General features: G+C 38.3%; 1 protein-coding gene across 1 annotated transcript in view; it reads left to right on the top strand.

Moving 5' to 3' along the window:
• Positions 1 to 20,928, top strand: part of LOC103760656 (potassium voltage-gated channel subfamily KQT member 1-like) — a 472,219-nt gene that overhangs the window by 76,706 nt on the left and 374,585 nt on the right. Inside the window, exon 11 of the mRNA XM_029965019.1 lies at positions 9,745 to 9,859. Within this exon, the coding sequence (XP_029820879.1) occupies positions 9,745 to 9,859 (115 nt within the window). The remainder of the gene's footprint in view (positions 1 to 9,744; positions 9,860 to 20,928) is intronic.

Genomic DNA, 20,928 nt, shown 5'->3' with positions numbered 1-20,928 from the left:
TGCTGTCAACAGCTACAGATTTTTTTGCTGAATTTGTTTTGAGTTTTGGGACAAACAGGGCAATTATTTCCTCTAGTATTAGGATTTACTTTAATTTACAGGGGTTTTTTTCTAGTTATTATGGAACAGGTAGGTTGTATGTATTGAATTCATGATTAATTGCTTGTCAATGGGAAATTTTTCTAGAAGGATTCAATTGTGTGATACAAAGAACTGCATTAGACCAGCAAATAATTGTGGCATATTTCACTGTAATTACAGTAATTGAGTTTTGTGTTCTTGTGAGTCAAAACATTGGCAACAATTCAGAAGATGTTTCTATTTATACTGTCACTGCAATTTGTATACTTTGACCATTAACAGTCATGAAAAATAAAAATGTTTTCAGACTGGTTTATTTTCTATAATAGCCACACTAAAACTGTACTTCCTTGTTAAAATAAACACTTTTACTATAATGGCAGTTCTGAATCCCATAATGGAACGTAACTCTATATATTTATATTACATGATACATTCCCTATGTGTAATTCTAAGAGTGTGTATGTGTTAAGAGCTCTCCCTGTGGAGCTAACAAGCTGCCAAATTACATTTCACTGACTATTAATTGTTTCAGTTTAAGGTCAAGTTCTTCTTGTCCTTTTTAAAAAAAAGGCAGCAGAGAGGGATCAATTTCAAAGCTATTTTTGTCTTATTTTTCTTGTCTGTTCTTACTGTTGTTTTGTTCTTCAGAATAACTGAATGAACAGTCAAGTATGGCTGGCCTTAACAAGTTAAATACATTAGTATTGGTGGCTTGACTTCGGTCTTGGAGAGCTGATCTCTGAACATATTCACAAGGTGTAGATGGTATCTCCAACTTGAAAATATGTTAAAAATAGCTGTGGGTGCAAGGATTGTGTAAGATAAGCAAAAAAAAAAAATCAGAGCAAGTTTTTAGTTAAAGGGGGGAAAAAATAGCTATCAAGGTTGAAATGAGTCAAAATAGTTTGCTGTAGAATTTTGAGAAATGTTGCTTTCTTGACATCATTTGAATACAACTTGTAAGGTGCTTTCCCAAAGGTGTCCTGTTCACATTCCTCCTGGAGCGGTTGAGGCAGCATTTGGTGCCTAAGGTGTACATGAAAAGGAGCTCCCTGCTGACTAGAGATGTCAGCAACTTATTCTGTGCTGTTTCAACCAACAAGTGTTAATGGCAAATGAAAGCTGCTGAGGCAGAATTGGAACTACTCTGCAGAAAGCTGTGCCTGCACATTTACCCAGTTATTGAAATGTTTAATGCAAGACTATGTAGTATTAAACTAGTAAACCTACAAAGAAAGAGAAATGGAAGAGGAAGGATATACAGGGACTTCTTGTTCATCATAAAGTTGTTGGCATTGTAAACATGTTAAAATATGTTCCAAACCAGATTTTTGCTAGGAGATGTTTGAAGAGGTGAGGTACCTGGTCTCCTCGCTTGAAGGATAATCTTGAGGGCTGGAAGGTCTAGGTAAGATAGGTAGGTAGGAACTTTGCCTACTGTATTTTTCCTGCTGTCATAATATTCCTGCTGCTACCTTGAGGCAAAAATTTAATTGCTGAACTATATCTACTGTGCAATTCACTCTGTGGGTTTCTCTGAATTCTTCTCTTCACCAAACAACTAGGAAAATGTGTTTTACAACTCTTAGCCAGACCTTACCCCTTAATACCCTCCGTATCAACCACATAGATTAGAGTAAGTTTGGAAGTTTACTTTTTCGTGTATGTTAAGAAGAAACAGCTTTCATGAGAGAAAAGGCATTGCTTTTGTCAGAAGCAGGGCCCAAGAGAGAGGAGATGTTAAAACAAAGATACTAATTGTTCACTTCTATATCCACACAGAAAACTGGGTTACCAGTCTCAGTTACCTGAGGTACAGGTGTATAGTCTCTGCATTTTAAGAGAGAGGATCCTAGGGAATCCTAGAAATGCCTCTAGGATTCAGTTATAAACTACCTCTTTCTCTGTTGTCCTGGTCTTTGGTCCCTTCCAACCCAAACCATGATTCTATAGTGCATGTTGGACAATAATATGAATATCTACTACGTGACAAGGTGTATGGTCCACCTGCCTGGATGCTTCCCCCTCTGCCTTTCACAGGAGAAAGGATATGGCATTTCAGGAGTAAGTATAACTCTACCAGCCATATGTCTTTTTCCATGCATATGTGTAACATGCCCTTAAAGCCTCTACCTCTTAAAACAGAACTTTTGCCCTCCGTCTTATTCAACCTAACAGAGTAGAAAATCCAAAATGGTTTGGATTGGAAGGGACCTTAAATGTCATCCAGTTCCAACGCCCCTGCCATGGGCAGGGACACCTTCCACTATCCCAGGTTGCTCAGAGCCCCATCCAACCTGGCCTTGAACACTTCCAGGGATGGGGCAGCCACAGCTTCTCTGGGCAGCCTGTGCCAGGGCCTCCCCACCCTCACTGTAAGCAATTTCTTTCTATTATCTAATCTAAACCTGCCTTCTTACAGTTTAAACCATTGACCCTTGTTCTGTCACTATGTGCCTGCATAAAAAGTCTCTCTTCCTCCCTTTTTATAAGCCCCTTTAGGTACTGGAAGGCCACAGGGAGGGCTCCCTGGAGCCTTCTCTTCTTCAGGCTGAACAGCCCCAGCTCTTTCAGCCTGCCTTTGCTCCAGCCCTCTCTTCATCTTTATGGCCCTGTGACTAAATGATTATAGCACGACTACAACTTGCTCAAGCTAGCTGCATTTAGCAATGTTTAAAAAAAATAAATAAATCACATCTGACTTTTTCTTGGAACAAATTTTAGCTTGGTACTCTGACAAGGAACTGAAAAATGCTTCCTCTGGCTTTTTATTGTGAGTCATTCCCATGAGGAAAACTGAAAAACAATCCTGGGGATACTGCAGCCAGAAATACAAAAGTTAAAATATCTAGATTAGTAGCTTTTCTTTGTCATTTAGTTCCATGTTTTTATTAATGCTTTTATCACAGCACAGTCAATCACAGCACAGTCAATAGACATTCTAAAATAATAAATTTGCTCAGATTAAATTGGCAAGGAAAATCTGTGCTTACTGGTTTTGAAAGAGAGTGAACTGTGCCCATTGGAGAACACAGCTTGCTATCTGAACAGATAGTGAGTGGCACCAGCACTGCAGGCTTCTCTACTGTGCTCCATTAATCTCCAATTCTCTTCTGACAGGTCCTGTCTGTGCATGAGGAGATACTTGCAGCTCTTTGTGCAATTGGTCCCTGACCACTTTCTGAATCTGTCAACAAATCTGCTTGTCAGTTAATGCCCAACACTGCACAGATTCAGCAGTATGGACAGTTGCTCACTCTACAAGTAATTTTGTACAAAATATTCAGCTATATGCTTTAGGCTGATACACTTCATTTAAAGAAGTGCTGTATGTACTTATTGTAAAGTAGAGATATAATTTATGATGCTGTAGAAAATGTTGGTTTTGTGGATTTGTTTTTTTGTTTTGGTACTTTTTTTTTTGGTCAATGTGTTACATCCTTCTTGTTTGGTAGGTCTGAAAAGGATGTTCAGGCAATTGGGTAGATATCAACATCCTCATATGCATTCTAAAGTATGTTTCATTGTTTTCTCTCTGCATGTTTTCCAGTACTACATGCCTTTGTGATTTTGAATGATGTGTTGGTATTCATGTACATCTTTGTGCTGTCCCATTAGACATGTAATGAGTGATTGAGTTCCATGGGGTGTAAGTCAGTATGTAATTTGGCCTGCAGGCTTATCTAAACAAAAGAATGTACAACAAATAAAGTCAGCATTAGTGCATTTTGAGTGCTGATTGTTTCAAATCAGATACACAGGAAGCCAGATGTTGAAGTTTATCTAAAACACTTGCAGCCGAACATGTAACTAAGTACAGCAGTTATAATGCACAGCACTTTTTGCATATAGTTAGCAACATGTTTGCAGCAAATACAAATTTATTCTTATTCCTCAATTCACTTTTTCAGGTGCTCTTTTATTTCTGTTCTGCTAGCAAACCACTGCTTAGTTCATTCTGGTCTGATTCTGCAGGTCTTCTGGGAACAAAATCAAATTCAGGAGAATATACAAGAATTGCAGTATCAGCCACATCTCTAATGACAATACATTTAACTGCCTAAAATTAGGTAGAGAAAGTGGCTTGGCTTTTTTAACTATATTGGGCACTTGTAGCTCTAAGAGTTGTGCATGGGACAATCTGAGTATCTGGCATTTGCAGATGATTTACAAATGAGTATATAGTAAGGATTTAAAATCCAGCTTCAGATGCTCAGATTTGTAGCAGTTCTACAGAAACCTAAAATAAAAATATCCTTGCTTTATTTAGAGTAGTACACTCCTATCACTACTGTAGCTCCACAACAGAAATGGAGCAAAGCTTTCATAACTTTGTAAAGAAGTGATTCAGTCTATGCTGATGATATGTTTTGCCATATTCTTCAACATGACTCCTCAGGTGAGCTTGAAGGCCATTTGCCTGCTGAGATGTATAATAATAAGAGCCAGATGAAGAGGTTTTTAAAATCAGGCTGGTGGTCAGGTGCCAGACACTTACGAGTCCCTTGGGCTTATTAAGCTGTTAAGTTTCCTTTTTTTTTCTGAGAAAAGTAAGGATTTGGAAATGTTTGGGGCCTAGACTGAGAGCAGTTTGCCTCTCTACAGCTTTAAAAATACTGTGAGTATTTTTAAGTGAGGTGATCTGAGTTCCTGCCACAAGAAAGCCAACGAGACATAATGCTGTGACCTCACAGAGGTAGTTCCTCCTTTTGGATAAAGGAAACATAATCATCCCAAGGATTTTCTGTTGAGGTGCAGTCTTACGTATGAAATCAAATCACATGTTTACTTCATATATATTTGTTACATTGAGTAGTGCAGCCTGGCATTGTGAAAGAGATTGTTTTGACAGGTTCTGATCTGAAAGTGATGAAAAGACTGAAGGAAAACAGTGGCATTTGGTTTTGGTCTCTTAAACTTGGATGTTTTACCTTGGTTGGTTACAAACAAAACCCCAAGATAAACAGAGAAGGCCTCCCCCTATCCCCCATTTCATCTAGCAGGGTTATATCCTCACCAACATTCTCTATACATGAATTTTTCTACTGCTGTGGACACAGGTTTAGTTTATCCATCTGCTGTGTGAGCTCTCCCCTGACATCAGGTACTTTGTGTTGTTTTCATTGATTTATTGCTTAACAATTTGAGGAGTAGATATTCTTGTGACAGGAACTGTTTTATGTAGAACTGTCTCAAATTTACTGTCCTTTTCTATACGTGTGCCTGTGTTTTCCAGGTTTAATTTGCAGATATCTCCTTTTGTTCAAATTTGTTGGTGTTTGTACTCCTGGGAGGAGCAACTGCAGGTACTCTTCTATATAATGTAAGCAGCCACTGCAGTACTCTGCAGACTTTTATAAAGTAGACTGTGTTGGAATGGTACAAGTCACCTTTCAGCTTGCTGAATTGGGTGTTCTTTCTTGTGAAGAAGAAAAAACTTGTAATAAACAGAGTAGGTTGGAATTATTTGCAGGAGAAGAGACCTGCTTTTTCTGGTTTTCACCTTCTTTATCTGAGAAGAGACTAGTGCAAAATCTTCTGTGTTATTTTGTCCTGCTTTTGGTAGGCACTGCCTGTTTGAGAATGACCATGGCAATGGGAACCATGTGCAGTCCTGTTTTCTGTTGCAGTTGTATACTGGGAACTCTTTTTCCCCATACTGCAAAGACGGGAGTTAGTGTAATATAGATAAGGAATCTAAGGTTAGATAAGGCCAAACATCATTACTAAAACATCTCTGGGTTGTGTTTTGATGTGTTTATTATAAGATTTTACCATTTTAGAAATTGACACTGAAATTAGAGGTATATGAAACTTAGCTTTCTTTTGACTGTTTCATTTGATTAGTTGAGCTGCTTCAGGGATTACTTGGGTCATGGCATTCACTAGTTTTTGTACTGTAATAGATACCATTCTGTATTTCCAACTGTTCATGCTCAGAAAACATTATATATTTTATAATGAAATAGGTACAGCTTCTTCATATTGTGAGTAGTAACACGTGGAAAGAAGGGTGGCTCCTCTTCTCTTGCCTCTTCACATTTCCTTGCCTCCCCTGATTACTGTTCTGCAGCACAAACATTAGGCATTAATTTCCATAAAGTCAGTTTGGAAAAAGAAAGCTTATTAAAATAAATATAGAGAGGGAAGATATAGTTGTTCTGGCTTGAGCTGCAGCTGTTACAAACTTACCATATGTAGTAGCTGGACCTTACGACTTTGAATTTTATTTCTGGAAAGCATCGCTGCCATGTGTTGAGTGTATTTTAATGCTCCGTATTTCCTCAAAGCATTATCATGAATGATTATTATGAATCACTTTATTGCTCAGGAGCTTATGGCTTCTTGACATTAGGAAAAAAAATGTTCCTTTTAGTGTGATTTTTGGGAATTTTGATTTATGACTGTACATTGCTGTCTAAATGATTTTTGGAAGGTCACTCAGGGAAAGTGAGTTAACTTCGAAAACCAAGTTGGTTCTAGAAAGAGTGTTTCAGATAAGAAAACTGCTCACAACTAAAACAGTCACTTTCAGGACAGAAGATATTTAGAAAAGGGAACATATTACATGCATTTACCATTAATGTTAATTTATGGACCGAAAACATTATTAATGAGTTAATATCTTAAAACAGAAACACATAGAATTAACCAGTGATAAAAGCATGAAGAGATTCAGCATTAAATAACTTTTATTAGGGTTACAAGGATAAAACAGGTATTCTCTTGTGGTGGTTTAATACTTCACAAAAGACAAACCTGAACTTACTCTGAATTGAGTCAAGTGGCTCTGAGAGCAGTAGGGAATCTTATTAATATCACCATCCAAATATTATGAGCTGTGATTTCTACTTTAACTTGACGTTTAAGAGCAGCACTTCTGTGAGTAGCTCTTCTTTCTCTTAATACTTATGTAAGCTGGAGACAGGTTTTGAGAGAAATCTAATCTGTAAGCAAAATGGCAAAAATTGTTCTGTCCACAGATCTGGCCATGAAAGTGTGGGAGGGGAGAGAGGAAGCAGTGAGGCAGTCTTTGAGACATGACCCAGGTACTGTTTTATGGACTTAAATACACATTCAGCTGATAAAATGAACTATGGAGTATGTGTTACAGAACTCCTGTTCGTATAAAGTATATAACCCCACAACTGTCTTTCTCCAAAGGCTTGTAGGAATGAATTGTATGTGTACTACTTGTGGGATGAGACCATCACAGATAATCACAGCAAGGTCTTCACCAAAGAGAAAACTTGAATGCTTTTGCCTTATATAAAGACAGGACAGAGCTTTCCCTGCTCTGTGTGGGTAACCAAGCACTGGTTGAGGTTGTTAATGATATCCACATCTCTCAGAAGGTCCATGGTCAGAAAAGCAGGTTCCAGGTGCACCCTATGGAAACAGCAGAGCTGCTCAGCACGGCACACGGGAATCAGGAGGAAGTGAAGGTTTCAGAACTCGTTGCTGTTGTCCCCCCTTTCTCACAACTGCCATGGTGTGGAGCAAGAGCCATTGTGAACACTTCTCAGAAAAGGAATTAGCAAACCAAATGTAAACAATCAGGGGTTTCTGGTTTTTAAGGGCCCATGTATGCAGATTGCAAACAGCAGTGTGATGAGTCAGAGAGAAGCTTGATAAAGCAATATGGACCAAACCTTTAAAATGACAAAACTAAAATAAAATCCTACTACTTATCATGACAAATGCATTGCAGTAATTTTAATATCTCTCCTGTGCTATAAAGAAGGCAAATTGCCATGAATTTAATAGGTCCTTCTCCTACCCTTTCAGCAATTAATTGTGTAGTAGGAATTGATAGCAACACAGAGTTTTTCTTTTAATTTGATGTGCCTTATATAGGCACAGTAACTTAACTATGCCTCAGCTGACTCTCAAATTCTGCAAGCTTTCTGTGAGGTAAACCTTAGTGTAGTTGAAGCCCAAACTCCCCCAGTTTAATTTTGCAGATGTGATCATGTGCCATGTTACTTCTTTAGAGACTGGTACTTCCCAAAGCAATATGTCAGATATTGGATCTATATATTTCAAGACCTTGTCTGAAAATAAGACTACACTTCTTACAGGAAAAATGTCTTATCAGAACAGGGGCAGAACTGGCAGGTCTCACAAAATAAAGCTCCTCTAGAACAGACAAAGTGTTTCAGTCATGCTGGAAAAGCACAGAAGTTCATGTTCCCAGTGCCAGGAAGTTTTGGTAAACACATAGTTTATTTGTGATTAAATGCAGCAGATATAAATAAAATAGTCTTGTAACTTTATGTCCTTTAGCAGTGTTCAGTTATGCTATTTGATAATTCCACTCCACAGACTTAATTTCCACTGCTTGCCACTTACATTATGTCTCTTCCAATAGTAAGCTCTGATGTTGTATGGTTTTTAGTATTTAGCTTGAATGCAGTCCAGCCAAAGTGTTGTTCTGGAAGTAACTTGAGACTTAAACGATTTTGTTTTCTAGGAGGCAAACTTTTTTTATTTCTGCCATATGGGTTGTTTTCTTCTTCTTTCCCATCACAGCCTATGCAAGTGACACTACTTAGGCTTTACTTGTTTTGACACTTATTTTTAGTGATTCCTCCAACACACAAACATTTTTTCCCCCCCTTGAATTTATATGTGCCATCCTATCCATTTTCCGAGATACTCTGCCAGCTCATAACTGTATCTGCCAAGCTTTCAAGGATTAAAATTTATAGGTAGCTTCCTTAGAAAGTGTTAGTATCACTAGTAATCATGACTAAAATTGCTATTTTAGATCACACCAACTTAAGCTAGATATCCGTAATAGCCTTTGAATGAAGTAAATACAGGAAAAGACATTGAAGATACCTTAAAGCAGAAATGGCTTTTGAATATTGATGCAGCTGAACTCAGAAAGGTGGGTATGTGTTTACTGCACATTTATGGTGAAGTCAGCCCTTGAGGGAAATGAGTTTTGAGGCTAGAGCTTTATAAAACATCAGGTTTTATCAGTTACAGGGCTGGCTGCACTTCTCTGACTTTTGCAGTTTCTGAGTGAACTCCATTAATTGGCCATCATATGTTTTCCAAACCTGTAATGAAACTTGTACCCTTGCTATGCTTGGAACATAAGCTGGGCTGCACCACAGCCTTGTATCCATCATGGTTATCCCGCGGAGCCAACTGCATTCAAACACCTGAGGCTCTTCCCTGGTTCCTGGGAGAATTTTTGAATGCTCTCGAATATAGAGACCAAACAGCACTGAAGTTTCAAGTATTCTGTTTATATGATCATAGCAATAACATTTTAAAGAATGGTTCTAGGGAAATTAAAGCATATGTATCAAATGGCAGTGAGGAAATGAAAGGCTGATTGTTTCTATCGGTATGCCCACATTGATATTTGTGGATACAGTGAATTTGTGTTCACAGGGAGACAGCCCTCAAGAAGACAAGCCTTTTCCTGTAAGAGGTTCCTCTGTGTTTGAACTGTATATATGCACGTATGTATTTTTGTATGGCATACATTGTAAGCATTGACTTTACTGATTCTGATGAAAAAGAAACATTTGTCTCATATTAGAGCCATTTCTTTAATCTGCTGCACAGTATCTCAAGCCATGGGAAGAGCTTGTGTATGTTGTCTCCCTAATGTACTGTGATTTCTTTGAATTCTTTGTGCAGTGAAAGGACGTTTAGAAGGGAGCACCCAAGACATGTCACGGGCCAACAGTTTCACTGATGACATTGACCTTGTATCGGAAGAGTCTCCCCTGCCAGCTGTATCTGATGTGGCACAGTAAGTGGAACAGCAGCTCTTTAATTGATAATATAAATGCTCATGAATAGTGAGGGAGACTTGTCACTAAATAAAAGTATTATTCTTTGGCTGGCTGCACTTGAAGTGATTACGAGTTTGATCTTATTTAACTAAACGTGAACATTTCTACAAAATGCAAGTTTAGCCTCAAGGTTAACAGAAGTATTCAGGACACTTGGAAAAATCAGCACTGTGCACACAGCTCTGTGTCTTTATTGTTTTACATTTTAAGGTAGCTGACAGAGTTCCTGAGATTGAGCTTTGCAGGTAGTTTTATACTTTGTAGAGTTCTGCATCAGTTTAAGCTCTAAAGCACTTCTAATATGAATTGATTGAAAACATAAATTAAGTCATCGTTTGTAGATACAACCTGAAAATAGAAAGGCTACATGATGTGTAATATTTTTATAAAGCAGGTGCACTTTTAAGGAAACAATGTTTCACAAATATGAAAGTAAAATTATTGAGGAGATGCTGCAGGTCTCTAAATTATCCAGGACAGAAAATGCCCGTTATCAGGTACTTCACTGCAGTTGCTGAATTGTTGCTTTTACTTAATTTAGCAAATATGTATTTCTTGAAATAAATATGATAGTATCTTCATGCAGGACACCTCCATATTGTGTTTTGGCAGGATCTTGAGTGACCTTCACTCTTTTGCCCTGTAATGTACATGTCCAGTTTTGGGGATGAGGATTCTAGAGTAAATTTCAAATGTAAAGCAGAGCATTAAAACATAGAGCAAGGCCTGGATGTACCAGAGCATCCAGGTGTCATACTAATACTTTATCTCACCTGCAGAAACTGGTACAAATGATGATGGTGTGTAGAGCTCTTGAGTCAGCTCAAGTAAATATCTGAGACTGAAGGAAAGAAAAGAAACAACAAAAATTGTTGCTTGCCTTCGGATAGGGAAAAATATCAACAATGGTGTTCAGGATGAATTTGAAAGCAATGATTCCATTGTACAGAATGATTGTTTTCAAGATGTTTTCTTTCACATCATATGGTTACTTTCTCTCCAGGTAACTCATACAGATAATGTGTCTGCTACATCTATAGTAACTATACTCTGCTTTCCTACTGGATATCCTGGTGCTTTTAGTTTCCCAACATGCTATATTTTGGATCTGCTTTCAGATCAGAATTATAAATTTTTCTATTCGAATTGGTTGGTTTTGGTTTGGCTTTGGTTTTTTTGTTTTTAATCATTGTGGTACAAACACAGGGTTTTACATAAAAAAACCAGTTCTAATCTTATTTCTACTGTTTAGTGCATGAAAAAAATTGAGGTATTTTATGTTGTTTTGTGTAGTGCACCTTGCAAACTATACCTGTGGTTTTAGTTCATATTAGTTCATTTCTCTCTTGTGGGGAAAGTAAGAAAAAGAATAGCAGAAAGCTCACCAAATGCACAAATGCAAAAAAACCACCTAAAGTAGGGAGAGATTTAAAGTAATACACTATTAAATCATTAATTTCTAATGATGTGGATGTCAACAGAATGATCTTGCAACTGAATATTGCTAAAGTAATGATTTTTATGTTCTAAGGCTGACCATAGATAAAGTATGCATAATTTTTAATTTCTGAATATTTGTAATAAACCTCAAATGTACAGAATATATAAGGCCAAAAGTTATAGATGTAATATAAAATTAAAAGGTGCCATGTAAAAATTAAATCAAAACATCATATCATGTAGCTTTATGGTTCTAAAGTCAAACTTGCCAATTTTCACCTCTTTCAGTGATCATCTCATTTTCTGTGTGCAGTTCTACCTAGTAGGATTCATTTAAGAGTTGTCCTGATTTTTGAGCAGAAATGTAGTATTTAATTATTCAAAATGTGACCTTCATTGGAGGAGCACAGAGCATGGCATATTTATGGATCTTGGTTTTAAACTGCTAATTCTATTGCAAACAATAAGATATTAACACTGTATTTGCTTGATGTGCACCTACATCAACATTAGATATACTTAGCATAATTATTTATCTTGTCTTTTAGCAGAAGTGTAAGCAGGTAAGTCTTTGTGTGTGTTACACTTCCTTTGGCGTGTGAGCTTTCCAAAACAGCATGGCCTTTGCTTTTCACTTAACTAGTGCAACAAATTTTCATCCTAGACCCACAAAAGCAGTCAATGATTAGACAAAAATACTTCCAAGAGTAGAATTTAGCCAAAGGGGGTGTATATATACATATATATATATATGTACACACTATGAACCTTCTCAGCTTGCAAAATAAGTGAAAATGTGGCTTTCATGTAGCAGTTAATGACAGTATCCTTTGATGACGACAACAGTTTCATGTAGAGCACTTTGCGGACTCAAGTTTGACTTTGTCAAGCTGCCAAAAGGCAAAGTTTTCTTTACCTTCAACAGGTCTTATGGGCTAAAAAAGTCAATCCTGCAGTAAACCTTTCTTTCAAAGCCAGTAACTGGTCATTTTTTAAACTTCTAAGCTGCTGTGTTGATTATTAAACATGAAATGTGAGGTAATGTTTTGAGGTTTTTTTTTTTCTGTAATATGAGCAATAGATTCTTCTGAAATCCACTCTGCTGGACCAGATGTTCTCTGGTGAGAGTAACCTTTACTTTAGGCCATACTCTCTTCAAAACTCCGTTCACTGTGTGGGAAGGGCACATATTGTCTCAGGAGAAGAGAGTTCCTACCCTTGAGCCCTTAGAGAAACTTCTCTTGCATCAATCTGTACCACGTCTGCATCAAGTTTAAATAAAGTAAATAAAGTGGTTGCTTGGCAAAACCCATTAGGCTGGTTGAAAACTAGTGATGTTACTGTTTAAGAAGATGTTTTGAGTGAAAGCAAACCTGTTCGATGGGTTGCAGCACTTCCCAGGTCTCCATGGTTGATACATCCAGTATTGGAATTCTGATGTTGGTGATCCATGCAAGCTTAGAGAAGATATGTTATCCTAGTAGGAGGTGTCAATAAAATCAAAACCAAATAGCAAGCTTGAAAATTGAGCTTAAGAGACCTTTTTGTAGAAACATAACTGCTTTGGGTCCTTTAGATAGTAGGGATGATGTTTGTTTCTAGTGATCTGTACAAAAATGTGAAAAAATGCCACCTCCTGAGCTAGGGAACCAAAGCACTGTATTTGACATCTAATTCTGTGGCTGTTTGAAGTTCTTGCTGAGTATCTCAGGCCCATCCTCTCAGGGGCAAAAATCTCATGGCTGCTGACCTGAGTAGAGCTGTGTTGCTTTAATCTGGCTGCTTCTGAGGTGTCCAAAGTTGAATAAGAATGATGTTGTTAGAGATTAATCAAATCTGACAGCTGAAATAAATGTTAATTTCAATCATCTGATGAGTAGTTCTGTTTTTAACAATAAATGCTTAGAGTACCTCATTGCCTGATGTAATTACCCCCCTAATTTTTCAAGTTCTCTGATGAGCAGTCAGAAGGTGATTCCATAGATGCATAGAGAGCCTGCAAAATGGTCCTTTGTACTTTGAAATCTAGAAAAAAATAGAAATTTGTTTCATTGCAGCACAAATTTCTTGATCCTTAGCATTAGTCTTCTACATATATTGGTAACTATCTGAATTAAGTTATACATTAGCAAAGGTCTAAATCTTGGGAATGATAAACATTAACTTTCCAGCTCTAGGAATAACAGTTTGCTTTTTCTTGCTATCCTTAGCACTTTCTTTATATTACCTGATTTTTTTTTCTTGAGAAACATGTAAAATCAAACAATTTAAAGATGGATCCATCATCCAGCTTAATTCAACATAATGCCTAATGCCACTGCTTTCTCCATAATGTTATATCTTGAAGCCCCTCTTATTTCCTACTGTATGCACACAAATTTTCTGACAGAAGGACGTAGAAGCTGGTATAGAATTAGGCCTGTTTGTAAAAATAATACCTGACAAATTCCTTTATTGCTGTAACAGATTGCTTACTAATGACAGAGGCAAGAGATTACTCCAAATAGCACTTATTAAGCAAGTGGCAAGCTGTGATTTCTGCTTTTTTTTTTCAGTCTTGTCTCGTCTCCATTGCTGGCAGGACTGTTTTGTCTGTTTGATGAACATATCATGTATATCACAATGTCTTTGAGGAAAAGCACTGATGCTCTTGAGGTCTGTAAAATGAGTAATCTGCCATCTTGCTAATTTTTTACCTGTGTCCATAAACAACAAAAAATGCAAAGAAAACATCTCAAAATTGTGTGTGAATTTGGTAAGCAACAAATAGAAGAAAGGAGGGGAAATACGCATCGGAATGGGAGCAGGGACAACAAACCTTAGTGGATTTTTGGTCCTTCTTCCTAGTCCAAACATTTAAGGCCAACTGCTCCCAACAGCTGGCTCAAACCAGACATTATAGTTGTGCTTTACATGTGTTAAGTTACAGTCTTGGGAGATAGGTATATTCTGTGAGGCTGAGGACTTTGGACTTGGATAGTTTGGAGAAAAGGAGGCTGAGGGGCAGTCTCCCTGCTCACTCAAGCTTCCTTAGGAAGGGAGATGGTGAGAGAGGTGCTGGTCTCTTCTCCCTGGTATCTGGTGACAGGACACATAAAAATGTCTCAAAGGTGCTGTTTGGAGTGGACAGGGTGCTGGAGCATGTCCAGAGAAGGGCAATGAAACTGGTGAAATGTCTAGGATAAGTCATGTGAGGAGCAGCTGAGGGAACTGGGGATATTTAGCCTGGAGAAAAGGAGATTCAGTGCGGATTTTATCACTTTCTACAACTACCTGAAAGGAGGTTGTATCCAGGTGGGGTTGATCACTTCTCCCAGGTGAGAAGTGACAGGACAAGAGAAAATGACCTCTGCCCAGGGAGATGTTGGAGTCACCATCCCTGGAGATGTTCAAGAAACAACTGGATGGTTTAGTTGACAGGTTGGTGTTCAGGCAAAAGTTGGACTCGATCTTGGAGGTCTTTTCCAACCTTAATGATTCTATGATTAGGAAATATTTCTTTACTGGGAGAGTGGTCAGACACTGGAACAGGCTTCCAGAGAGGTGGTCAATGCCCCAGTCCTGACAGTGTTTCAGAGGCATTTGGACAATGCCTTTAATGAGATGCCTGAACTTGGTCAGCCCTCAATTGGTCAGATGAGCGCTGAAAGGGACCTACAAGTCCTGTAGACCTGCACTTACATAGCCTTGCAGTATCAAAATCCACTCTTGAGGAAGAAGAAGAAACAATAGCATTGTTCTTATGTTGAATTGTGCAAATGATGTTTGTCTCCTAGATTCTACCTGGCTGCACTGGAGCTTCGCAAGAGTAAAGGAGACCACTGAAATAACTTTAAGCCTTATTTTTTTTTTTAATCTCCAGATGGTCTTATTGTTAGGCAGATTGTGATGAAAACAACGCTTGGCCACGAAAATATTTTCTGTCATACACACCAGAGTTAACCTTCCAGCAGGAAAGAGAGAATTTGGCCAATAGGCTGCATTGAAAGATTACATCAATCTGGTCCCAGATAGCACAGTCTCAGGAAAAATGCACACAGCACCAGCTTTAGAGGCAGACATCCTGTTTTTGTTTTTCAGAGTTCTGTGGTTTAATGCTGTGGTGTTTTAAGCTCTTTATGCTGTAAGGAAAAGCAAAAGTTAGAAACCCTTTATGTCAGCACGGTTAAGCGACTGCGGTCGAGTGTGCGTTGTGTAGCTCGCTGAGGTCACGTAAAGGTAAGTGTCAGCTGGTCTCTCAGCAGCAAGCAGGGCAATGCTGCAGTTCAGCAGTCATCACGTCAGCCCTCTGGGGAGGAAACCTTTAGGAGGTGAGATCCACATACAATGACCATCGGCGGTGGTAATTGCCGTCAGCTGAACAGCTGGAGTAATAACTCTTCAGCTGGAACAGGCTGCCAGGGCAGCGAGAGCTACACCTGTTCCCCATGGGGAAAGTGGGCTCTTAATTACTTTTCACGGGTTGAGAGAGAGACCAACAGTTGCTCTTCTCTCTGAGGCTCTGTCCACAACAAAGTCACGTTAAGGAGCTGACTGAAACAGTTCTATGCAGAAGTTTAGAAAGTATTAATGCATAGGACTGTAACAGAAGTACATAAATCTGTGAAACGTGGCTGTGAAAATGGCTCACTGCTTCAGTTTAAGTCCTTAAAATGGTGTAATAGAAGCATAGAGATCTGAACGTGGAAGCAACCCAATATCTGGGCCCCTCAGTTCAGGAAGGACATTGAGGTCCTAGAGCAGGTCCAGAGGAGAGCAACAAGGCTGGTGAAGGGACTCGAGCACAAGTCCTATGAGGAGAGGCTGAGGGAGCTGGGGTTGTTCAGCCTGGAGAAGAGGAGGCTCAGGGGAGACCTCCTCACTCTCTATAACTCCCTGAAAGGAGGTTGTAGCCAGGTGGAGGTTGGTCTCCTTTCCCAGGCAAGACAAGAGGGCATGGTCTTAAGCTGTGCCAGGGGAGGTTTAGGTTGGATATTAGAAATAATTTCTTTACAGAGAGGGTAATCAGACATTGGAATGGGCTGCCCAGGGAAGTGATGGATTCTCCGTCCCCGGAGGTTTTTAAAATAAGACTGAATGTGGAACTTAATGCCATGGTCTGGTAACCATGGCAGTAGTGGATCGAGGGTTGGACTTGATGATCTCAGAGGTCCCTTCCAACCCAGCTGATTCTATGATTCTATGATTCTATGATCCAGTGTTCCCACCTCCAGTTTTTTTCTTTCAAGCTCGTAGTACAAAAGCAGCTCTTAGATTGTACGAGGGAGATCTTATCTGCCGAATGATTAGCAGAACAACCCAGCATTAGTATGTGGTTATTAAACAATCAAATGAACTCTGAGGAAGGGTGAAAAGATAGATCTGAGGTAAGGCAAGGACTGCAAAACAAACCTCAAAACGCTTGCTTCTAACAGGAGAAACTGAGACTCCGAGGGTGAGAACAACCGAATGCCTTGCTCTGTGTCATCAGTGGTGAATCCTGATGCAAAAGGACTATCACAAGTTAATCATCAATGAGGAGCAGGATCTTCTGTGAGGACTGAGGCCTTATGAAGCAAAGGGGCTGTTTTTGTCTGTTGGTGTTTGTACTCGGTCCAGGCTGCCCAGAAGAACAGAGCACCAAAGCTGCTCCCCACTTCATTGGAACCAGGTTCTGCAGAGATCGAGGGGGTACCTTTAGCACTGCTGTTCATTAGAGCGTAAAATCCCCCCACTGTTAGGAATCCACACAGCTATATTCTAAGGAAGGTGGTTCATAAATAACCTTGGAATCTAGATTTTCTCTTTAAAAACAAGCCTAGGACCAGTGCTGGATGTTTGGGGGTTTTTTTCTAGTGGTAGTACTTTATCACAGGATTGGCAGAAATGAAAAATTACTAGTTTCCTTCATTGCCCACTAACACAGAAATTTTATACAAAGTGAATGGAACAAATGGTAAAACTTATGCTAAGTCTTAAAGCTTACATTAGATGTGCTCAAAGAAAATGGTGCTGTATGCCCCTTTTGAAGTTATTGTTCAGCACTTGAAAAAGGCATGGTAAATCCATCTTTCAACTTTGTTTCAGCCTTTTAGTTGTTCCCTCCATGTGTAGATGGTAGTGAAGGCTTTATCCAGGACTTAAGAATATTTTCTTTCCTTTTTGTCTGTTTAGAAATCTAACAGTGTGCAACTCCTATCACAAAGTATATTTTCAATCTTTCTGTGGTTTTGCTTTATCTCTGCAAGCATCATTTATCTTTGTATTTTCGTCATAACTTCCTCCTATAGCTTATTGCTTTTAGTCTTGTTAAAGAAACAGTTCACCTTATGACCAGCAAATCTATTGCATAGAATATTATTAGATCTAGTAATTAGATAGTAATTTTGTGTAGGATGATTGAATCTACTATAAACTCATTTATAACACTTTTATTACTAAGATATTGTCCCTATGGTCCTTAATCATCAGCTGGATCTGTTGTATGACCTGTTGTCCTTTTGCATGTTTTCGTGGGTATTATTTTAAAATACTGTTCTTAATTTGTGAAAGTTTAATCAGGCAGTTGATGTATCATGTAAATATTGAGAGTGTCTCTGAGCTAATATAGGTGTTGGAGAGAGTTAATATTGGCCATCAAGCAGTGAGTGAAGGGAGTGGTGTTAGAAGAGGTGAAATCACCCAGGATGAGCAGGTTGGCCAAATGATAGCAGCAAGCTTGGTTAGAGTGCAGAATATTCCTGAAAATACTACAGTTTGACTACCACCCCTGCATTAAAATTTCATCCATATTTTTGAAACAAATAAAACTGAGAGGAAGAGTTGAAATACTAGTAAGTGGGCAACCCACAGTAACACAAAGGGAGGGCATATATATATATATATATATGTATATGTATCACGTTTCTAGCTTTCTCATGGTGTTGCTGGCTCTTGACACTTATTAATCCCTCCTCTCAGGTACCTCTAATATGGATGTTACTCATGCAACTAGTTCTGTCTGCTGCACTCATAAACGTTATTAATCACTTCAAAGATAAATTTACATGAGGGTCTGTCATTTCTGAAGAGGAAAAAAGGTAAAATAGTGAAAATTTAGCAGGCAGTAGTAATTGCTAATCTGGTTCTATGCTTTTTACCAATATAAGGCCTTGTGTTAAGTTACACTTTTTAGTATTACCTGGGTTTGTATTGTCACTTCTAATTTTGAACTCTTTAAAAAGGCTGCTTCAGGATTTATTTCAGCACCCGAAGTATTATTATTACCATATAATATGAAAGCAAGAGTGGCATTAGTATAAATTGGTGCCATTATGCAGTAACCTTTTAAAAGAATTTGACACTGATTCTGAGGGGGTTTGGAGGTATTTTTTGGTTTTTAGTCTGAAGAGCAACTTTACAGTGAATTTTTGCTCTTTTATTTTTAAGTGAGGACGTTTGGCCAGTGGAGGGCACTGCCCCATAACGCAGTGAGAGACAGAAACTCCCGTTTCAGTTTTCAAAATCTGATTTGTCATTTCAACAAACTTACTTATAAAACTAATTTATAGGCATCTGAATTTCCTCAGTGTTAAACTGGCTTGCCACACTAACGAAAACCCCTATGTATACTTAAACATCAGTTTAATGAGAAACTTAACCAACCCCCAAAGGCTCAGCTTGATATTGTGGTTATACTTTCTTTTCTGAAAAACAGACCATTGTAACAGACCACTAAAGACTGTCAAAATATAAGTAAGTGCATATATAATTTGTAAGCCTCCAGGCAGCAAAATGTCCAGATCCAATGGAAAAGCCTGAAATAAAAGGTTGCTTTGGAAACAGAAGCTTCTGCAAAACATTTCATATGATTTTTTTTCTTAATGAGTTTTCTAATCATTTCACAGAATTTTAGAGTATGGATAGAATTTTGCATGAAGGGGGGTGAGATGACTCTGGGATATAATCCTGCAAATACCTGTCTTGTGTCAGAAATACTTTATGAAGAATGTATCTGTTTCTGGATCAAAGTTAAAGACTCACATTTGTGGCTTTGTTTTACACAGAAATTGTTAATTATCTCAGTAGCAACTCTGAGAAAGGAAATAAGGCAATTCTTTCACTTGTTACTGAAAAGTGTGCAAAGAGCTAGACTGGATTCCTAGTCTTGAGTATTGGCACCTCTTGTCTGTATGTGTGAGGAGAAAGGTAGCAAAGGGAGGAATCACGTTTGTTTGGAGTTCATCATTTGTTGAGGTTTTTCAGTTAAATATTGATTCTTATAATTCACTTGATTATGATTGTCAAGCTCCATGACACTTGACAGTATCTATCATATGTGCCACTATATAAATCTGTGATGAAAGTTTAGAAAAACATCACATTGAAGTATGTTCTTTGCTGAAGATGACAGTACAGCCCTCTATATCAGATCACTTCAGCATGTCATGGTTAGGCAGAATGAAAGTGCTAAGTGTGATACTTGTTTTTCAGGGAGGGGAGGATAAAAAAACTTGGTGGGGAAAAAAAATGATGATGGCAATGCAGAGAGAAGTATGACTGTGCTTTACCATGGAATCTGTAGAAATAAGCAAGCATGTGTTTTCTTTTCCCCTTGGTCTTGTGGTTTTGCAATAGTTTTGACTTTAACACTTCTTGTGTGAGACTAAATTTGATGTAGCTGGATCATACCTGTACCTGTTCTAGTCATAGGCACGTTGTTGTGCTGATTGTGTCAGTTTATGTAAAGTATATTGAGGGAAAGGAAAAGCACAGGGAGAGGACTTCATAAGTCATTCCTGATGTGCTTGAGCTCCATCCATAAACCACAGTGTGTATTTTGTATGGGTAGGATTCAACACAAAAAATACTTTAGAAATTGCATATACCAGTTGTCTTTCCTTTTTCTGTCTGCAGTTGCTTCCATGGGGCTGCTCCTGTGAGGAAAAGTAAGGCAGCCCATCAATGCAATCAAACCAAAGGCCCATCCCTGTATGAGCATGGACTCTATAAGCAATTAGGGTGGAAAAAAAGAATGAAGAAAAGCTTGAAGGCCAGAATCCTGCCTTCCAGTTCAGTGACTTTTAATCCCTGTAGCCTACTTTCTTAAGAAGTGATGTGGCTGTCTAACATGTTGCTCCCACAGACATTATTTCTGGGGCAGTATCAAGCAGGAAAAAAAATAGAGAAACTGAAAGTGAAAGTTAAGACAGCTCTGTGTGGTTAATCAACAGGTCATGATAAGTGGATTAGAGGAAGAAAACAAATGAAAAAGAAAACTTTATTACAGTTGTTGAGAACAATTGTGTGGTTAGGGAGTGCTGTTTATAGGTGATTTCTTTGATATTTCATCATAACAATATTAAAATCTGTTTTGAATTTTTCAAAATAACCTGTAAAATAATATGTCAATTATAAATTAAAATGACATTATTTTGGTTATGGTGATTCAGAGTGGAGTTGAAAGAAACAAACAAAAAATTTGGAGTTGCTAATTTATTTCTACCCAGGAAGCAGGTAGACTGTCCACTTACCCTAAGATAAAAGAACAATTACTCTTTTTCTGTCTTTTTAAGTGTTAATTTGATGTTTACCAAGGGCTGCTTCAGTCTTGCTTTATTTGCTATTC

The sequence above is a fragment of the Manacus vitellinus genome, unplaced genomic scaffold (genome assembly GCF_001715985.3).
Source record: "Manacus vitellinus isolate BGI_N305 unplaced genomic scaffold, ASM171598v3 scaffold_88_pilon, whole genome shotgun sequence".
Lineage (NCBI taxonomy): Eukaryota > Metazoa > Chordata > Aves > Passeriformes > Pipridae > Manacus > Manacus vitellinus.
The sequence above is the reverse complement of the archived record's forward strand: the minus strand, read 5'-3'. Positions and strand labels throughout refer to the sequence as shown.